Source organism: Rhopalosiphum maidis, chromosome 2 (genome assembly GCF_003676215.2).
Source record: "Rhopalosiphum maidis isolate BTI-1 chromosome 2, ASM367621v3, whole genome shotgun sequence".
NCBI classification, from domain to species: domain Eukaryota; kingdom Metazoa; phylum Arthropoda; class Insecta; order Hemiptera; family Aphididae; genus Rhopalosiphum; species Rhopalosiphum maidis.
The window spans coordinates 1037602-1057505 of NC_040878.1; the positions used below are offsets into that span (position 1 = coordinate 1037602).

The window sequence follows — 19904 nt, forward strand, 5'->3', positions numbered from 1 at the left end:
TATATTTTTATATAATTTCCTCGTATTTAAACATTAATCACACCTTATTTTCTATCAACAATTATTTAACTTATAATAAAACAATAAAAAAATTGTTTTGACTGTGTAAAAGATTTAAAGTTGTGCGCACATCAACGTCGTCTATCGCGTCGTACCTAACCTATCATATTCTGATTGTCATTAGTATTCGTACTATGGTAACATACTATCATTATTCATAAAAACATTGAAAACCACGATCTGACGGAAATTCTCAAGGTTGGATCGAGCTTAACTTTAGAATACGACATATGACGTAGCTTTAGAGCCCTGAATTGTTGTTGTTACTGCTGACAAATTGATCGAAAAAATGCAATGAATTTTATAACTTTTAATATTTTCGATTATTACTAATTTATTTGGTAACCTACTTGTACGCCTTCTACCGTTTATATAGGTCATAGGCTATAGAAAAACAATCACGCCGGTTACCGAACTCTATCGATCTAACAACCAATATAACGTCTTGAAAATTATATCACTAAAAAAAAATAACGATTCTATCATAATTTATATCGCTTAAGTCATGAGTTTTAAATAACACTGACCGTTGTTTTTAAATTTATTCATTTTTAAGTGACAACTAACTTTATGAATAGTGAACATAAATCTGTACATTTATTTTTATTATCATGAATTTAATTCTTAATTTATATGTCTGTAGTTACAATATTACAAAATGTAATGTTATCTGGGAGTGTTAAATAATTGTTCACTCGGAACACAGTTTGAAATCGTATTGGATTGAGAGTTTCTCTATTGGTTTTTCCCAATTCCTCCATTGCTTATTATTATATCTTATAAATACGTTATGTTTATGTTATTATTATTACTGTACTAATAGTGACCATTATGGTATTCCTTGTCTTAGGTCAGTACCACATAAGATGATAACCACAACGTGCCGACAGACAGCAGGTGCAGATGAACAGCAACCGACTGCGCGGACAGCATTCGATCGCAACGGTGCGGGACAGACGACCGGTAGCGACGACTACGACCACATTGTTGTCGCAATGCCGCCGCACTGATTTCGGAATCGGAATCGGATGCGGTGACGCCGTACGTCTGCACACTGACGACGGCCGATCGGTATTCCGCGACAGTGTAGTCAACGCCGATAACGAGTTATCAAACGCTGCGATGGCCGCGTCCGTAGCGTTGCCCGAAAGGTATCGACAGCCGACGGCCACGGTACCGGCCGCCGCCCATCATCAGGCGACGGCAAAGACGACCAGCGCCGACCGCTCGCAGCACTGCCGTCATTATCAAAACGGTTACCGGCCACATCACGCCAAGTACAACAGTGTGTCTGCCGGAAGTGCGCTTTCCAAGTCCATGCGATACGCAGACGGTTGGCTGTATGAACGGGATGTCGGCGGCGGCGGGGGAACGGTGGGCCGTCACGTCACTACGAGTGGCCGGAACAAGCCGCGCAGTACTTTCTTGGACCGCGACCACTTCGGCACAGTAGCGGCCGCCGCCGTGGCTGTAGCCGCCGCAGCAGCCACAACGGTTGCACCGTCGTCCGAAGACCCATACGAACGCGTCCGCAAGAACCGCATGGCCAACACGGCCACCGCGATCGGAAAACTCGACCGGAAACGGAATCGCAGTGGTTCGCCGAGGACGCCGTCTCCCGATTACGACGACACGGGTTCGGGCGGTCGTGTCGTCTCCTCGTCCTCGCGTCGGTCGATACTCGAGTGCAACGTCAACCCATACGATCTATTGCAGCAGACCTCCGACAACGACGACGACGATGCCGACGGAGACAGTCCCAAAAGGATGTCGCTAAAAGATAAGTTCATGAACCGCATACAAGACACCGTGTTCAACAAAAACAAATCGAGCATAGGTGGTTTTGGATCGTTTTCGTCTAATGGTTTGTCCAAAAAAACTGTGTTGGATGGGAACACAAGCGGAGGCGTCAACATCGCCGGACACACGGTAAGTGTAACTGCTGAATTGAAATTTAATCATAATCATTGGCCACTCTGCTGCAAAGACATCTTCAACCCCCCCCCCCCCACTTATATCATGTAACTTTTTACGAAAGTTTTCTTGATTTTTTTTTTTTATAGTTAATTGTTCTGTAACTAAATTATTTCTATTATATTATAAATCAAAATACTAATAAGATATTATTAATGAACAATTACTGTATATATTTTATTAGTAATAAAAATTTAAATGGTTATATTTTAATAAATTTGTGGTATATTTTGATTATGTGATTGAAATTGTCTATTCATAACACCTTAAAAAGACCCACAATTTTTTCATTCAGAATAATATGAATACACAAGATATGGTGTATTGGTGTTTTAATTTTAAAATACTCACAACTTGTTTCAAAATTAAAATATCAAAAGACCACCAGGGATCCAAATAGTATTCTTACCATAAAATTGTATGATAAATGAATTAATTAAAATATTAAAAATGAAAGAGCAAACTGAATAACTCTAAATGTACAATTTGCCATGCTATATGTTATTAATTTATTATTATTATGAAGCCAATTCATGTCCCTCACATATACCTATACTTAAAGTGTTTTCTTAAAACATAAATAAAAATAAATATATTTTTTATATTCAGTGGTTTAAAAGTATAATATGCAAAGAATGAGTTTATGTTTTTAGTTTTAACCATCCTTACAAACCTACCCTCCCTTACAAATAGTTTTATAGATGCTCCTGTCTGTCAGGATTTAGTTTCATAGCTTTATAATATAACTATTTATTTACAATTGTACAGGTTCGACTGTTCAACGGCAACAAGTCTCCTGCCAGTCACGAGAGCGCGTCCTCGGTATGGTACGATGATGGGTCCACTACGGATGTGGCCACCACAGTGGCCGCAGAAACAGACCAGTCACCGGTAAGGCCTCCACGCCGACGGTGCAAGCAGACTGTCGGCGTCCACTTATCCACGGGCCCAGCTAAGCGGTCACACTCACTGACAACATGCGGCATGACCACCATATCGGCCGAGATCAAGTCCATACTGAAAAAGCCAGCGTCGCTAACCACAGATGACTTAAGTCCGGTCAGATCACGAACGCCAGACACTGCGTCGACTGTCGTCGTCGTTGGTGCCAGCCCGTGTAATGGACTGCAAAAGAAGACGAAAAAACAAGTGCAATTTGATATCGTTTCGGTAGCCGTCGAAAAATCGAGTGAAGACGACAGTCGCCACTCGGAGACTGTAGCTTTAATGGTAAACGAAAATCGTGTCGAGCACACGCCACCGACGACTCTTACACCATCAACGCCGTCGACTGCGCATCATCTGCAGCATCAGAAAGATCAAAACCCATTGTGCAGTGGTAAGTTTTTCTAAGTGTTTCTCCATCTGTTCCCATCTGTTTTCTCATAAATTTAAACACGGACCACAATTAGTTGCCAATCGAAAAATTATTTTCGACTATACTAAATAAGTACCAAAAATCTAAAATCCTTTTATAGATCTCTAATACAAAATACTGTGTAGGTTATAGATTTTAAATGGTCTGTTGAGGAAGGCCGTGCAAGTTTTATATTTTTTGTCGAAAGTCCATTTACTAAATTATTTCGAATATTTTCAAAATTATTTCTGTCGTCTCACACAAGTCAGATCGCGTGGGCGCTTTTCCGGTCGCGGCGGTGCTAGTTTTAGACTGCGGTGAAAAAGATCTATACTGGTACATGTTAGGTAGGAGTGGAAAGGAGAAGGAGACGCTTATAATGTGTCATTGAGACACGGCTGTATTATGATAACATTTCAAAATACGAGTAACTGGTTTTCCTTCGACGATGGTATACATTATGTTATATGGTGATGGTAGGCTGGAGGGAGCTCAACAATATATATTATCACAGGCTTAGTGAGTGCTTTGGCCATTCACGCAAATCATGAGATTTAAATTAGTAAAAAAAACAATAACAATAATAATAAATGGAAACAACGGTGATTTAGGCTTATGTACGGTTATTGTGATCATTATACACGTGTTTAATATAATGTGTATAAAAAATATATGCTTCAAGACAAAATATTGCACAATGCGAGCAAACAATTATTATTGTGCGACTTTAATGTGGAAATTTGGTCTGATGGCAATATATAGTGGTTGTGCAGAATTTAAAACTTATGATTCGAGTCTTTTCGTCAGCTAGTAAAAGTTTTAATTTACTAATTTATGTGTAAAAGACTAGACATTTTAAGTCGCGTAAGCCCCTTCATAAGCAACCTTCCTCCTTCCACATAAATTGACCAATATAAGCTATATTATAGCATAAACTATTCGCAATTACTCATTATACGGTATTAATGAAAAATTGTGGTTTTTAGGTCCAGATGTGATTGTGACAGCCGTTGAACGAAAACTGAAAAGGAGCCTAAGCGACAGACAGAACTCCGGACACGCAACAGGTTCGGATGATGTGACAGTATTCAACGACACAATGCGAATTCACGTGAGGCACAAAACCAGACCAGACAGTCGGGTGATGTTCGATAGGCCAGCCGAACCACCTCCACCTCCACCTCCTCCTCCACCACATCCGTCAACGTCTACTCCAACAATCACTGAACTTTTCCTGTGCGGAAGTAGACCCGGCTCCGGTGTGGACAACGACGATAACAATAACGACAACAGGACGGTGGTGCAAGTTTCACCATCCGAGGAGCTCAGAACATGTCCGGAATATCCGGTCGAACCGGAACAGAAAACGTCCATACTGATCAACTCGAGCCCGGGACTGAAGACGTCGGTGATCATCGGCGAGGGCGGAGCGGCGTACGCGGCGTCATCTGACAACAAGGTGACCATCAGCATAGGACCGACCGGAAGCACGGGCCGGGGGAGCAGATGCGGAAACTATAAGAGCAACGTGACGGTGGTGGACAGGACGGGAAACAGGATGTCCGACTTCATCAGAATGAACTACGACCCTGTGCAGGCAGCCCGCCTAGACGTAACGCCGCACGTGTGCGGCCGAAGGTCCGGTGGCAGTACCAACACGCCACTGGTAAGCCCGTACCGCGTCTCAGAAATCGAAAAACACCACACAGCCGTCCATCCTATGTCCGACACCGAGTCCAGTTCCGAATCGTGTTACGCCTCGGCCAAAGAGGACGCGTCCTACTCGTCGGTGTCGTCAGCGTCCACGTCGTCGTTCTCGTCGACATCATCGTCGGCTATTGCTGCAGCGATGGCGGTCGACGCTGAACCTATCTACGAAGAGATATCAGAATCGCCTACGCCGCCGCCACTGCCCACGTGCCCGCCACCCGACCGCGCCGACCACGAACCGGCCACCGCTTTACCGTGCCGGTCGATATTCGAGGGCGCCACCAAGTACGACATCATCAACTATCTGGTAGACGCGAAACGCCGGTGCGGCTCATTGCATGATACGTCCGCCTGTCACCCGAAGTTCGTAGTGGTCACTGACGAACAGGCGGCCGGCGAGTCGGACGCCTGCAGTGGTGGCGCGTTCAACGACTCTGGCGAGGAGTCGTCATCATACAGCGGCTGTAGCGCGGCAGTGGTTCCGGCGATGCTGCAGTCGGCCGACACGGCTAAGAGAACCGCAGTAGACATCGAGCGCAACGATTCGGGCGTGGGCTCGGAGACCAGTCAAAGCTCGCGGAGCAAGTGGCAACAGCAACAGCAACAGCAGCAGCAGCACGAGACCCAGCACAGTTGCGAAGACTGCGACCAGCCCGTCGAAATACAGACGACAGACGGGTGAGTTGGATTTTCATAAAATGATTTTGATGGGATTTCAGTGAAAAATCATCGTAGTGGGGACGTACACGGATTTATTTTTATATAAATCGTGCGCTGTGCGCGTATAAAATACAATGACGATGATCAGTGGCGGTGGTTATATTCCATGGGTTAAATGATAGTTGATAGCTGCCCAGAGTTATCCGCAAAAAAATTGAATACTTCTTCCATTCATAGCCATCACTGACCATAAATAACTAATAAAAAATAACCGTGATCGTGTATACAACTACAACCATTCTATAATGGGTTGGGTGTCGCTGAGGCAATAAATTGGATGGACGGTCTATTCGGTTTTAGGTATGGAAATATTAGGTCGATTAATTCTGAATGTTTTAAAGTTATTGATCTCTATTGTTATGTATTATTACCATTAAATAATAATTCATATCTATAAGTAGTAAACGTCTAACGTCTCGAGAAGGTGGCTTAAAAATAGTGAGCTGGTGCCCAGAAATATATCCCAAACAAAACTGCATAATATATAAAAAATACTTGTCTTATTAATATACCACTAACGATGGTTAATTTATAAGTATGGTGATCGTACTTACTTACTAGAGCAATGTGGGGAAGACATTTCTTGTCGAGTCACGTTTTCGATGTTATAATATTATATTTCATTTATACGCAATAGCCGAAAAGAAAGTAATTCACGTACAGTAGAGTACCCAACTAAATAGATATAGTCATTACTTTTATTATGCACGTGTATATTAAGTAGTTGATTTGGAGTTAAAAACGCATACTCAGCTTGGCTTTGAGCCTTCGAATCGCGCCGGCAATAAACATTTCGTATCGTTTCTTTGTTGGTCTACCCGTACGTCGTCATTGTGATTTGTATTATATTATTATTATATTCCCGAACAGTCACGTGCCGCGTTTAATATCCGTCTGGCCGAAAATGGATTATTGTAGGTACGTTTCATCGTTATTTTCGATGGGAAACATTTATGCGCTCAACTCACGTATAGTTAATTTCAACCGCCGCGCACCGCGATCTCCCATTGCACCACGAAAACCATAGGAATAAAAATAGAAATAGGCATAGGCATTAGGCATCATGTCGTTTTCAGACTTTCAGTCTCCACGTCATGTCTTATTGTTAAACAAAACAATATTATATGTATGCGCAATTTGCAGATAATTTTTGGAGATTTTTATTTTTATCCTACTTTGATTTCGAACTATTAAAATTTGGCGTATTGCGATATGTGTGGATGCTCTAACTAACCACCTAAACCCTAATGTTTAAATTGCACTCGGTTAGGTTCGATAATTTTATACAACTTAGAATAAATATTCATTAAAATAGATAATTTCGTGTGTGTATCAATCAATTAAGTATAACTTCACCGTGATTAATTTTAATGTAAACGTATATACATATTTTTAAATTGTATGTATTATATTTAATTATTATAATCGAAACAATAAACTATAAATATTAAAAATACAAATTATTTTCCTGACCGTCGACGGATGTTCGTTAATAAGTAGCTTTTACGAGTATGTAATGGTCAGAACGTGTATCTATCTACAATTCAAACATTACCTTATTTGAACCTGAAAGTAATTTGAACATGAACATTAACCTTTTTCTGTCCCTAGTGCAATTCAACCAAAAGAAGTGTGTTTCGACCTTACCCCTGTGTATCGTTTGTTTTTATTCGTTATAAAAATGTATTATAATAGCGCTTGGGACTATCGTCAGCAACTGCAGTGATGATAATAACGTAGAATGTATTTATATGTATATTTATACATAGGTACTTGTTTGTTATTGCCTCGCCACCAACCCATATAAAATCTATCATTTGCCATCAGGTGATCTTCCGTTATTTTAAGATATTTTTTATATAGCGTTACAAAACCTTCAAATAATAATATAAAATAATATTATTTATTGTAAAACTTGGTTGCCACTTTTATGCATTGCTGGAAATAACTCAATAAAATTAATTTTCAACAATATTTTATAATACGCTAATAATTTTTGTAAGATAGGTTAAATTAAAAATAAATGTAATATAATGACAAGCCAAAATCATACTATCACGATTAACATAATAAAATATAATTTTAAGTATCATAAGATGTATTTACTCTTTTTTCTTAAATAGGTGATATACTGTTTAGGGCTAACCTACATCATATATTTTCATGTATACTACGTCATGTAAAATAGTATAGAAATGTAGAGATATCGATTATGAATATCGACATATTAAATTTTATTGATAACAAACAAGTACCTGTAATCGTGTAAGTACTGTAGCTATGCTAGAAATTCAATTCCATAGTATTTGATTACCATTTATCTAGAAAAGTAAACAGAAATATTTTTTAATGTGGAATTATGTTTTTAAATTCAATATATTCTATAGAGCTGGATTAAGGATTAGATCCACCCCGAAGCAATATATATTCGGTAAACCTTATCAAGGAGTTATTAAAACCATATATATATCTCAAAAATATGTGAAACAATTTAATAAAAATTTATATTATCCTATTTGTAGCCCCAGTTAATAAAAAATGACCACTTGAAGTATGAAAATTGAGGTTTAAATTTTTCCGACTGTACTGACATCTGATGTAATGTAGACAAAACTACAAAAGATGATTTATAATTCTTCATAAACTGTAACCAACGCTCTATAATCACAAATTAGGTTAGGCAGATAAAATATATGTGGGTCAATTCTAATAATATATATTTTCAGTATGCTTTATAATTTTATTTTAAGAATAAATACCTATATGTACCTACATACATATATAGAAACATATATGTATATTATTGACAATAGATATTTGTTTCTTTAAAACACGACATTTTTCAATAATTTAACTCATGCTACTCGATTAAAGATACATAATGTTAAATAATTGAATACCAAAATAAATATACCGCCTTAGAGCTTATTTACAGCATCCAAATGTTAATCCAGCACACATAATAAGTGGGTGGGGAGAACCAAAGCAATAACTAATAAATATTCAAATAAATTATAATATCGTCTGTTGTTTTTAACCGTTCACAGTGGTATAATGTTCGCACCGCTGGTGTGCCGCAAGTGTCATAAGCGTAGGGCCGAACGGAGAGAAATCATAGCCGAAATCGTTGAGACTGAAGAAAAATACGGCCGAGACCTGGACATCATCACCGAGGAGTTTTACCGGCCCATGATGGTGGCCGGTCTGCTGAACGCCGACCAGCTGACCACCGTGTTCCTCAACGTGTCCGAGTTGAAAGAGCACAGCACCGCTCTGTCACAAAAATTGCGTGACGCGTACGAGATAGCTGTCGAACAGGGTGACGACGACTTACTCACTGTAAACATCGGCAGACTGTTCTTGGAAGCGTCGCCATCCATGCTACATGCGTTCCAGTCGTACTGCACTCGCCAAGTACGTCCTCTTTACATACACCTACTTGTACACCTAACACACCAAACATAACCTACTTACCATATGTGCGGTATCGTGTCGTGACTGGATCTATATCGAAAACCAATTTATACTCTGTTGACGTCGTCTTCTCTGTTGTCATCGTGTCAGCATATTATACAACAGCGGTTCCCAATCCATGAGCCGCGGGCAGCGTGGAGCTGGGCCGTGAACCATATGATATTGCCATTACTAACGTATTTATTTAAAATAATAACGTATATATAGATGTGCTGATAGTCATTAGTGGGCCACAAAAATTTTTTTACGAAATTGATGATTCGAAGAACTAAAAAAGGTTGGGAACTGTTGTTATACAAAATGATAAGCCAAGCGTGAAAAAGGGGGGTTCCCTTTCTTAACTTCAATAACGTAGAGAATCCGTATCAAAATCAAAACGAATAATTTTTGAGATATTTAACTTTATATACTAATAAGGATAATATATCCTTAATAATGGGCTTAGATTATAATATTATATTGAGGCTATGATGATTTGAAAATGTTAGTTATTAATATTGATCTATTAGTAATAATTTGTAGTTTGAAAAAATGATACAAGTACCTATAATTAAAAATACTAGATCCGATATAACATATATTTTATATTTTTGGATAACCTTCCTATTGACTATTCTCCTTATAGTATAATAATTTTAATAATTGAGAAACTTCTTGTTTTAATTTTGAATCAAGTACAATTATAGTAATTAAACCTAAATTTTTAAACATTGCTTCCACTAAGAGCTTATTTGCAGTGTGAATAAAATAAAATAATTCTAGTATCGTTATAACTGAAAGTACGATAAAGTTATACGCGTACGTTTACTACATTATCATCGTGATAGCACCTACCAATGCCCTCAACTCTGTGGTCAATGATGCGTGTACCATCACTACCATATATTATATAGTGTGAAAGTTCTATCGTGACAGATTGATGATAGAGTCACGAGTTTTATGTTCACGTATATTCATAAGGTATAAGGTCTATGCGTATATCTAACAACGTTTTCGTTTCACAGGGTAACGCTGCCTTGTTGCTCGCCAACCTGGAGAAGGAAAAAGAGTTGCTGCGCATATTTTTGAGAGTGTCGCAAATGGAAAATGCCGTGCTCCGCCGAATGAACCTCAACAGTTTCCTGATGGTAAGCTTATAATCATTGTTTCGATACGGCTGCGAGCATCGGTGACGATTTATACGCGCGCGCACACGCATTCAGCGACCGTGTCGCTCGCAGACGAAGGGGAGTCGTGCGTTGACGGGGTTGAGCGTGAACGATGTTTCGTCGCGCCTTATATATTATTATCGTAAAATCTTAATACGGTTGTAATAGTTTTTGATTTTCGTCTGTCACACAACAGGTGCCCGTCCAACGCGTGACTAAGTATCCGCTGCTGTTGGCTCGCTTATACAAAGTCACGCCCGAACACCATCTGGAAGCTCGGCAGACACTCAACGAAGCGAGGCACAAGATACAATTGCACCTGGAACACATAAACTCCGTAAGTGTCTTATACACGAATTTTTTTACTAATTTTTCTTTACACAACCATTATACGTTTGAAATTCCCGTTTATTTGTAGCTGGCAAAAGACATCAGTTCCACGAAACTGTGGCGAAAAATTTACGCGATCAACGGCAAGAGACCTGATAACGAGGACTTGGCCGACATAAAATTTCGCAAGGTAATATTCCCTTCTGTTTATTATTATTTATAATAAATAGGTAGGTATTTATGATTTTAAAAAAAAATACATTACAGATATTAATTAATATAATTAATATCACTTGGTCAATTTATAATTATAATTTACATATTATTTATAATATAAAACCCCAATATAAAAATAATAAAGCAAATTAAACTTTAACAATATAATAGTGCATGTTAATCGTAAATGAAAACAAATATCACTATCTTTTTTTTTTTATTATTATTAATTTTATTATTTAAATTATTCCGAAAGCGAATGAATATTTTTCGTTATTTTTATCTTGATCCTAGTTTACCTATGAAAATAAGAAATTATAAAATCTAGTGTTAAAATACGTTAAAAATGTCACGTCAGGTAAGTAGTAGAGTATGCAAGTATGAAAATGAAAGAAGCGAGGAAAAAGATACTTTAAAGCGTATTCGCGTGAAAGCACTGAAAGAGTCATGTGCATCGTTGGATGCAACGTTGCAAATTTATCTTTTAATCTCGCTGTCTTGAAAAGTGTAAAAACACTTACTCTTAGTTATAAGAGGAAAGAGCAGATCGCTGATCAAAACAGTATTTTTATCAAGCCGTAGGTAAAAAACGACAACCACGCAGGTCCAGTAAGATCGAGTCTCTCTATAACACCAAGGATGAATCTTAATGGAGACACAACTATACCAAGTGATGGAGAAATGTGAAGGGAGTGTTGCACAAATCGAATACTGAAAAGTGTTAGGTTAGGTTAACGTTATACAAAACAGACGTGTCGTATTTCGGATTTTCAATTATTGTTTTTTATCACAACATTATATTATACACAACTAAAAAAAGTAATAAATATTCCAACAGTATAATGTATATTGACGTATATTGACGGAGACGACGTGGCTTGATTACGTAGTATGTTGTACTTATTGACGACGGCATAATAATTATATTGTCATTATATTATACGCGTGTGTAAGCGTTCGGACATTTTTATTTCGGTGAGTATTTAGAATGAAGGTACCTTCAGAAATGTAAATTCGTTTACGGGAAATGCAGTCGAAGTATCATCACCCTAATTTCAGTGTGATATTTAGTGATTTAGTATTGCGTACACGTGTATATTTTAAACAGTAACATGACGAAGTATTATGTGGTGTCGCGGTGTTTGAGTAGTGTTCGACGGGCTTGTAGGCAGGTTTTTAGTTTAAAAAATTTAACTTTAAACAATTTCCTAAAAGTGGCAAAGTTTGGAGTACCTAGTAATTAATAAGGGTAGTACCTAAATATTTAACAATTCGTGGTCGCCTCTAAGTCGTCAAGTTTGTCACACCAAATGAACACGCGTATAGAGGTGTTTAATATAAATTTCTGTTGATCGAGCAGGTGGCCGTGGACGTGCTCGAATGGTCAGGACTCGGCGAAGAGATCCGGTTCGCCATGGAGGGTCGGCTGCTATACACGCAACCGTCGGATCACAATTGGCGGCGAGGCGGTAGGACTATCAAACTGATGCCGATAAATGCGATCATCGTGACGTTGGGAAAGGTGAGTCCGTAATAACAATAAATTATACAAACAATTATAATTGTATTGTCTGCTTCTCGTATACGTACGCATGCATTTGATTTAAAATATGAGTTATACATAAATAATATGTGGTTACGTTTCTTTATTGTGTTCAGCCTAATGACAATTACAACCCGGACGCGGACGACATCGCTTTTCCCAGACAGAACGGCATAAGAGACGCTTCGCTGGTGTTGCTAAAGGAGAAAAGCGGCAGGATAAGTTTGCTCCGGGTAAGTTACGAAAAAAAGGGAAAACTTTCCGATTTCAATTTGGCATTATGGTGATGCAGTAATATAGGTGATATACATGTCTAGTAACGCGCATCTCCTATATATGTTCTCAAGAAAGAGAAAAGAGAGAGGGAGAAGTTTCTTTCAAGAATTTTGCAGACCCGATTCGCGTGTGTATATTGTATAAATGTTATACACGTTTATTGTAGTGTCATGGCATTACTTGTGAATTTTGATACCATTTTAAAAAATCTCGAAAATCTCGATTTACATTTCTAATACGTTCTATACCTACGTATAATAATAATTTACTTAATAAATGTAATATATATAATATTTGTGTATTTCAAACGATAATTATTATATTTAATTTAGGAACCCATGTACTTGGACCGGTGCGTATTATGCTGTGAAAGCGACTGGGACGATTACTTTGAACTGCACGAAATCACTACCAAGGACACGTACATACTGAAAGTAAGTTTTCATTACACATAATTTCCTACATCGTCCTGCGCAGAATCTTACGCGTCAATATCTCTGTATAATAAATTATCAATATTTCCTGAACTCGAATGTGATAATATATTCCTTTCAATAAATATCCGGTCAGTTTCTAAGCAATAGAAAATAGAGTGTGTGTCACACTGTTAAAAAAATACCAATATTTATTTTTAATGAATTTATTATTATTATTATTACTCTTTTCTTTTTTTTGTTTGTTTAAACTATTGGTAACATTAAATCGACGCGTTTCATTCTCGATCCTTGAATAGCGTGCAAAATAATTTCAGCGTGAAATTAACGCGGAACCGCGCTGATTATATTTTTATCGTTTGGCAAATAAAACCAACCTGAATTAGGTAGCTCGTATTAAACCGAAAAATAATAATTTTTTTTTTAGGGTCAGGATGGTGAGCAGACGAAAATGTGGTACAAACAGTTGCAATATCACTGTCAAACACTCGGATGCTGGAGGAAAAGACGAAATGCTTTAGCAAACATCATGATCAACAGAAACTGTACATAGTCACTCGACCGCCGACGCGCTCATTGCACTTATTCAACGTTGTCTTTCTACGGTTATCTACATAAATATTATTATTATAGTAGAAGTAACAGTAATATAGTAGTAGTAGTATTAGTAGTAGTATTACCAAAAATACAAATAGAAATCGACAGTCGTTACCAATTATATGACGATTTATATTTTAACTTAATATATTATTATAAATTATTAAATATAACTCGTATTATTTATTTTATTGTTCTAAACACGATTGTTCTGTACAATCATGGAATTGGTTAACCAAATCATAAAATAAATGATATACATAAAAACAAGTATATATTTGTATACACATTAATTTAATCTTATAATCTAATGTCTCGTTAAACATTATGTTTTGTTAATGCAATAGAAAACCATCGAGTTGTGAAACTATAAACATATCTTATGTATATATATGTATAAATAATTATTAATGAATAGGATAATGTTCCTTTTTGATTGTTTTTTCGACGTTATTTTATATTTCTATTGTATCTGTTACATCAACTATTTTTTATGACTCGCTATTTATTTATTTTTATTAAGTATTCTTTATGTTATTTAAATTACACTTACGTATAATATATACAAATACATATTATATATTATAAATACATAAGAATTTTTAATTTGCTCTATTCCATAATATTTCGTCGTAATTTTAAGTTATAATTGATACTCTTAAAAATTAAAACATCCAAAAACATATTTCTACTAACTAAAAACATTATCATCAAACTAAAATAACTTTAATCCTGGTTTAAACTTTATATTTAAATACTTACTTTTTAATATTTGACTGCACCAAGATTTTTGTCCCAGCAAAGCCGTCAAAGTAAGTATCATTTATTGTATTTTTTTTTTTAATTTTAAAACATTCTGATAATAAATTTAAGTATATGCACTTTAATATATACATGCTAAGAAAAAGTTAACAAATAAAAATATTTTCTAATTACTTTTATAAATTAGAAAGATTACAGTTAGGTGCTGAGTTATGTTTAGCGATATTATAACAAAGACAATTACAACTAACCACCTCGTGATTTTAATTTTCTTCTTGTGTATTAAAATAACAGGTTATATGTTTCGGATCAAATCTGATATTTTACCCATCTAATGAGGTCATATTATATCTCAGAATTTTTATTTATTCAGTCTGCAAAAAATTAAGACAATTGTTTTCAATGTATTTTGTTTATAAAATTTGAATAGTACCTTTCATTATTTTATGTTCTTGAAGTTTAATCTGTATATTTCTCAAAAAATATCCAATAAGTAATTCTCCGTCACTAAATTTAAAAATTATATATTTATTTTGTTCAATTAATATTACAAAACGTATACCTACTAACATTTCACTTATTTTTTGCTAATTTGCCATGTTGTTATTTTCTTTATCATTTTGTATTTTATATTATTTTCGTGTTTTTACAATCTCGTTTCTATTATTTTTAAGTACCTACCGATACTTTAGTAATTGTGCGAATATAATAGTATCAAAACTCATATGAATATAATAACTGGTGATTGCTTATAATTATAAAAGTATAATAATAACAAAAAATAATTGTTGTCTCAAATCTATGATTTTTCATAAACATTTAATACATTTCTTAATGATTTATAATACTTTAAAAAAATGTATTTATTACAATAAGACCTTAAGGAAAATGCATTAAATTCACAATATTGTATTTATTCATAATTGTAATCTATGGTGGGAAATATGTATGTGGACAATAATAATATGGTATTATATAGAATAACAATAAAATATTTAAAATCTTAATAAATAATCACTAATCGGTTCAAATATAAATAAATAAGTCACAGATATTAAACAAAAAAAATACATAAAGCAAATAAAAATTCGTTAAATGTTAAATCCATAGAATTTAGTACATAATTCTACTATTATATTCTGTACAAGTCAATACTCAATACCCACTTGACTGGCGAAAAACTGGTCGCCAAACATCCCCACCATAAATGTTATCGACTATACGAGCGCTGGTGTCGACGTTGCGACCGTAAAAGGTGTACGCGTAGTAAACACTGAGCTGTATTATGGCATCATTTTCATGATAGTGGTTAATATATAAAAATACTTAACAGCTGACTTAGAAATAATTAAGAATTCGACAAAATGTCCAAAATTCTATCATCTAAAAGATGAATATTTACATTTATTTACAAATATATTATACATATATATCTATCCATTTACATTACACTGATAAAAAACTATAAGAATGATTTTTTTTTTTTTTTTAATTCAAAAATGATCATCTTATATTTTGAAATATTTACCTCTTAAATAAGAAAATGTTTGCCATTTTGTAAGCTTCGTAATTTTTGTTTTTTTACATTGTAGAAACAGGGAGTTGGCTCTCTGGTATTTATATATATATGTGTAATAGGGTCAGAAATATACGTGAAAATGAGTAAACTTAACTCGAATAGAGCATATAGAAGCTAGATAACAATTACGCAGTGCATACGTTTACTTTGTGCGTAACAATGTCTCTAGTGTATTACCAACGTTTGAGCAAAGGGATGTGTATTGAGTATAATTATTTCAAATATTCAACACTGTATAATTATGTGTAAATGTAATATAGAACTTATATGGATACACTACGTAGATACACAGGCATCGATTCCTATAAAGTTACTTTAAAGATACCACTTAATTTATAATTATTCATATCATTTTTCCAAATGTGATCGATCGGCCATTTGTAGTCATTTCTGTCTCGACAATTTCCGGACCTCTGTAAATAAATATTAATAACACTTAATGTAATCTTATAAAACTATAAACATTTTTTTTTTTTACCTGTGCGGGATTTTTGTTATTAATGAAAAAGTCACTTTATCGCCATTATCTATAAAACAACAAATTGACAAAATGTATTTTAGATATTTCAAATGGTTTAACTATAATTTATTATCATGTAAGACGAAGTTTGTACACATAGAAGTTATTAAAGGATAAATTCTAAACCATATATGTAAAGTACAATACATTAGTGACTTAAGCGCGTAGGTACTTTAAACTTTAAAGTACATAAAAATAAATTAATAAGGAAACGCACACTCTACAAGCTTAATCGTGGTTTCTATACATAATTTACGAGTCTAAAAATGTAAACAGTAATTAATATTATCAAATCAAGTATAGGTTGAAATTAACATTCATCAAATTGTAAACACGTCTAAACACACGTTATAAAATACACTACGGATAATGAAAAATAATATTAATTAATTAAATTAATCGTTTATACTGTTTCTACCTAGTAATAAAACAATATTATTAAATTTATTGAAGATAATAATACATCTAAGAATTGATACGTTTAATTATATTTTTATGAAATCAGAAATTCCCAGTTTTGGAAACTATTAATTTATTCATAAACATTTGCTTTAGAGAAAACAATCTTTAATATAAAATTAAATCATGTAGTATTTTACAACCACTACTATAAATAATATTCTTTTGAGAATGTAAATTTAATTTTTAATAGGTTTTAAAAAATATGAAAATTTAGATCGGTGAGTAGGTACTAAAAAATGAATAATAAAAGTAAGAATAAAAGCATAATGGTTTTTATGACAAGTAATATTTATATTATTTAGAGTTCATAATACAGAATATCTTTTAAAGTATGAATTGATTTTTAACGATTGTAATTACTTTTATGTAGTTATTATTTATACGTTAAGTTGCCATTTACAGATTTCAGTTAATCATAGTATATGATACACTTAAATTAATATGAATTCAATAATATACAACAATACTTATAGTAATTTAAAACATTCTTTAAACAATTAAGTTCCAGTAGATTTATCTATATAATGTTATAAATTAACTAGTCAAATATTTAAAAAAAAAATTAGTATTGTTCAATTTTAAAATAAGTAGTGCAGTAAACGGTTTTATGTTATATAACAGTAATAAACAATTTACTTTATAAGAAATTATCATTATTAATCTAATTGTTTTAACTTGCTTTGTGCTAGTTAGAAAATCCAATTAAAATACATTACAGAACATTTGGTAGTGTTAATAAACTGAAAGTGTTTAACACCCCTTATCTCTCTCCCTTAGGTCTAGTCACGCCTATGATTTAATGGCGTGTTTTCGTCTAAATCCAAACCAAAAGTTTAGAAGGTTGTTGTTCACGTGACTAATGATAGACTGCCAGACAGGCTTTGAACTAGACGTTATTCTCTATAAGTATATTATTCGTAATAGATACTACATCACTGGTGGATCTGTAGGATGATTGATTTTCATAAGACTGATAACCGAGTTTAAGTATACCTTAATAATTATTAACGATTTCCAAGTTTACAGGAAGTAGGATAAACTCAAGTGATACGTCATTATTATAGATAGATGCGTCAAGTGCTTAACAATTCATTATAATATTATTGTTTTGGTGGCCACACTCATAAGTACAATTAATTCGGCTTTGAGATAGACGAGTACCTATTTAAAACATCACTATAATAATTATAAACACAAATACCTTATACTTATGAATTATTTTATTTAAACAATGAAAATATGATTTTTCTTTCCCATTAACCTACACTATATAATATATCTAATGGTTTTTTGAAAAGTATTTATAAATTATATAATTAATATATATAAAAATAAATTATTAGATTTATTGATAAGTTAACCTATATTTGTATTTACAAAAATTTTAATTTTTTTTTAAAAAGAAATTTGCACGATAATTTAATATTTAAATCTGAATTTCAAATAAATAATACCTATATACAGTGTTCAATATAGTTATTTAAAACATTTTTATTTCAACTTTTATTCTAATTAAATTTATTTAATAAATTTTTTTCCAAGTAAACTTTTTAATTACTTAATCACCTTATTTTGCCGAATACTCTATCACATATCAAAATATATAGGTTATATTATACATTAAAACGTCACATTATAAAAAAAAATTATAGGTTATAAATTTTAGTTAACCGAAACCTCATAAACTGTATTTTTATTAAATCAGAATTTTGTCCGTACTAACGAATATTTTGTGTAAGTAGTGGAGTTGTGTAATGTATAGATATGTTACTAAGTGTGAATACTGTTTGGGTTATAAGATTATAAGTCAAATCTTATAGTACGTATAGGTAAAATTCCATGATCGTTTTTGAATAACTTAAAACAAAATAGTATAGTACGTATGTATAATTGGGTAAACAATAATAATGCTCAGTCTATGAATCAGTTTTACACGAGTGACGTTGAAATTAACAATAAAAACGAATAATCCTCGACTTTCAAGTATAAAAAGTAATTTAAAAAGCTCTATATCCATAAAAAATATTTTGAATCTAGATTTGAATATTCTTTGGTTAATTTTATTTTTTTTTCAAGTAATTCAACTTTATCTTAAATAAAAATAACAACGATCTTTACAAGCATTCAATTTTTTGGGGGATAAGGAGTCTAGTTTAAAATCTAAATTAAATATTTTTAAATTTAATTTTGTTATTTCAGAACATATTTTTCATATAGTTGAAAGTATATAATTTAACAAATTACTTGGTAACTTAGTTAAATGTATCATCACCAACTACGTTTTCAGTGTCATATAATTTTATTATTTTATATACTAAAACAACATAAAACACTATCAAATTAGTTTTAAAATATTACACAAATTAAATTTCAAATAAACTATAGATTTTATTGATTTAACCCAAATGGTCAAACGGGTTGTAGATAATTTCGTATCTAATATAAAATATTGGTTGAGACTTGTGACTAGTGACAAAAATACCGATAAAAGTAATACAAATAAGTCGATTAATAAATTGAGAATTTATTTCAACAAAATTATTGAAATTTTTGATATAAGTGATAGTTAACAATACGTATCAGAAAACATGCCTTATTTTACTTTGATCACCAAAATCATTCTTTGCCCATAGTAATACAGAGTGTATCTGGAAGACATGAATTCTTAAGTGTAAAAAAGTTAAATCCAGTCTCCAGATACACCCTATTTTAACATAATAATAAAATTTAATCCATAACGCA

The 19904-nt window shown here is 33.7% G+C and overlaps 2 protein-coding genes across 5 annotated transcripts in view; one reads left to right on the forward strand and one right to left on the reverse strand.

Moving 5' to 3' along the window:
• LOC113552691 overlaps positions 1-14198 on the forward strand; it is an 83807-nt gene extending 69609 nt beyond the window's left edge. The window contains exons 3-13 of the mRNA XM_026955532.1: positions 911-1989; positions 2803-3373; positions 4378-5779; positions 8869-9235; positions 10300-10422; positions 10640-10780; positions 10862-10963; positions 12350-12511; positions 12649-12765; positions 13141-13242; positions 13670-14198. Of these exons, the coding sequence (XP_026811333.1) occupies positions 964-1989; positions 2803-3373; positions 4378-5779; positions 8869-9235; positions 10300-10422; positions 10640-10780; positions 10862-10963; positions 12350-12511; positions 12649-12765; positions 13141-13242; positions 13670-13795 (4239 nt within the window). The 5' untranslated portion in view covers positions 911-963 and the 3' untranslated portion in view covers positions 13796-14198. The remainder of the gene's footprint in view (positions 1-910; positions 1990-2802; positions 3374-4377; positions 5780-8868; positions 9236-10299; positions 10423-10639; positions 10781-10861; positions 10964-12349; positions 12512-12648; positions 12766-13140; positions 13243-13669) is intronic.
• A 1426-nt stretch (positions 14199-15624) lies between these two features.
• Positions 15625-19904, reverse strand: part of LOC113552234 (G-protein coupled receptor GRL101-like) — a 66051-nt gene continuing 61771 nt past the window's right edge. For all 4 annotated transcript variants that reach the window (XM_026954993.1, XM_026954991.1, XM_026954994.1 and 1 more), the window contains 2 exons: positions 16659-16707; positions 15625-16593 (listed from right to left, as the gene is read on the reverse strand). In XM_026954993.1, the coding sequence (XP_026810794.1) occupies positions 16524-16593; positions 16659-16707 (119 nt within the window). In that variant the 3' untranslated portion in view covers positions 15625-16523. The remainder of the gene's footprint in view (positions 16594-16658; positions 16708-19904) is intronic.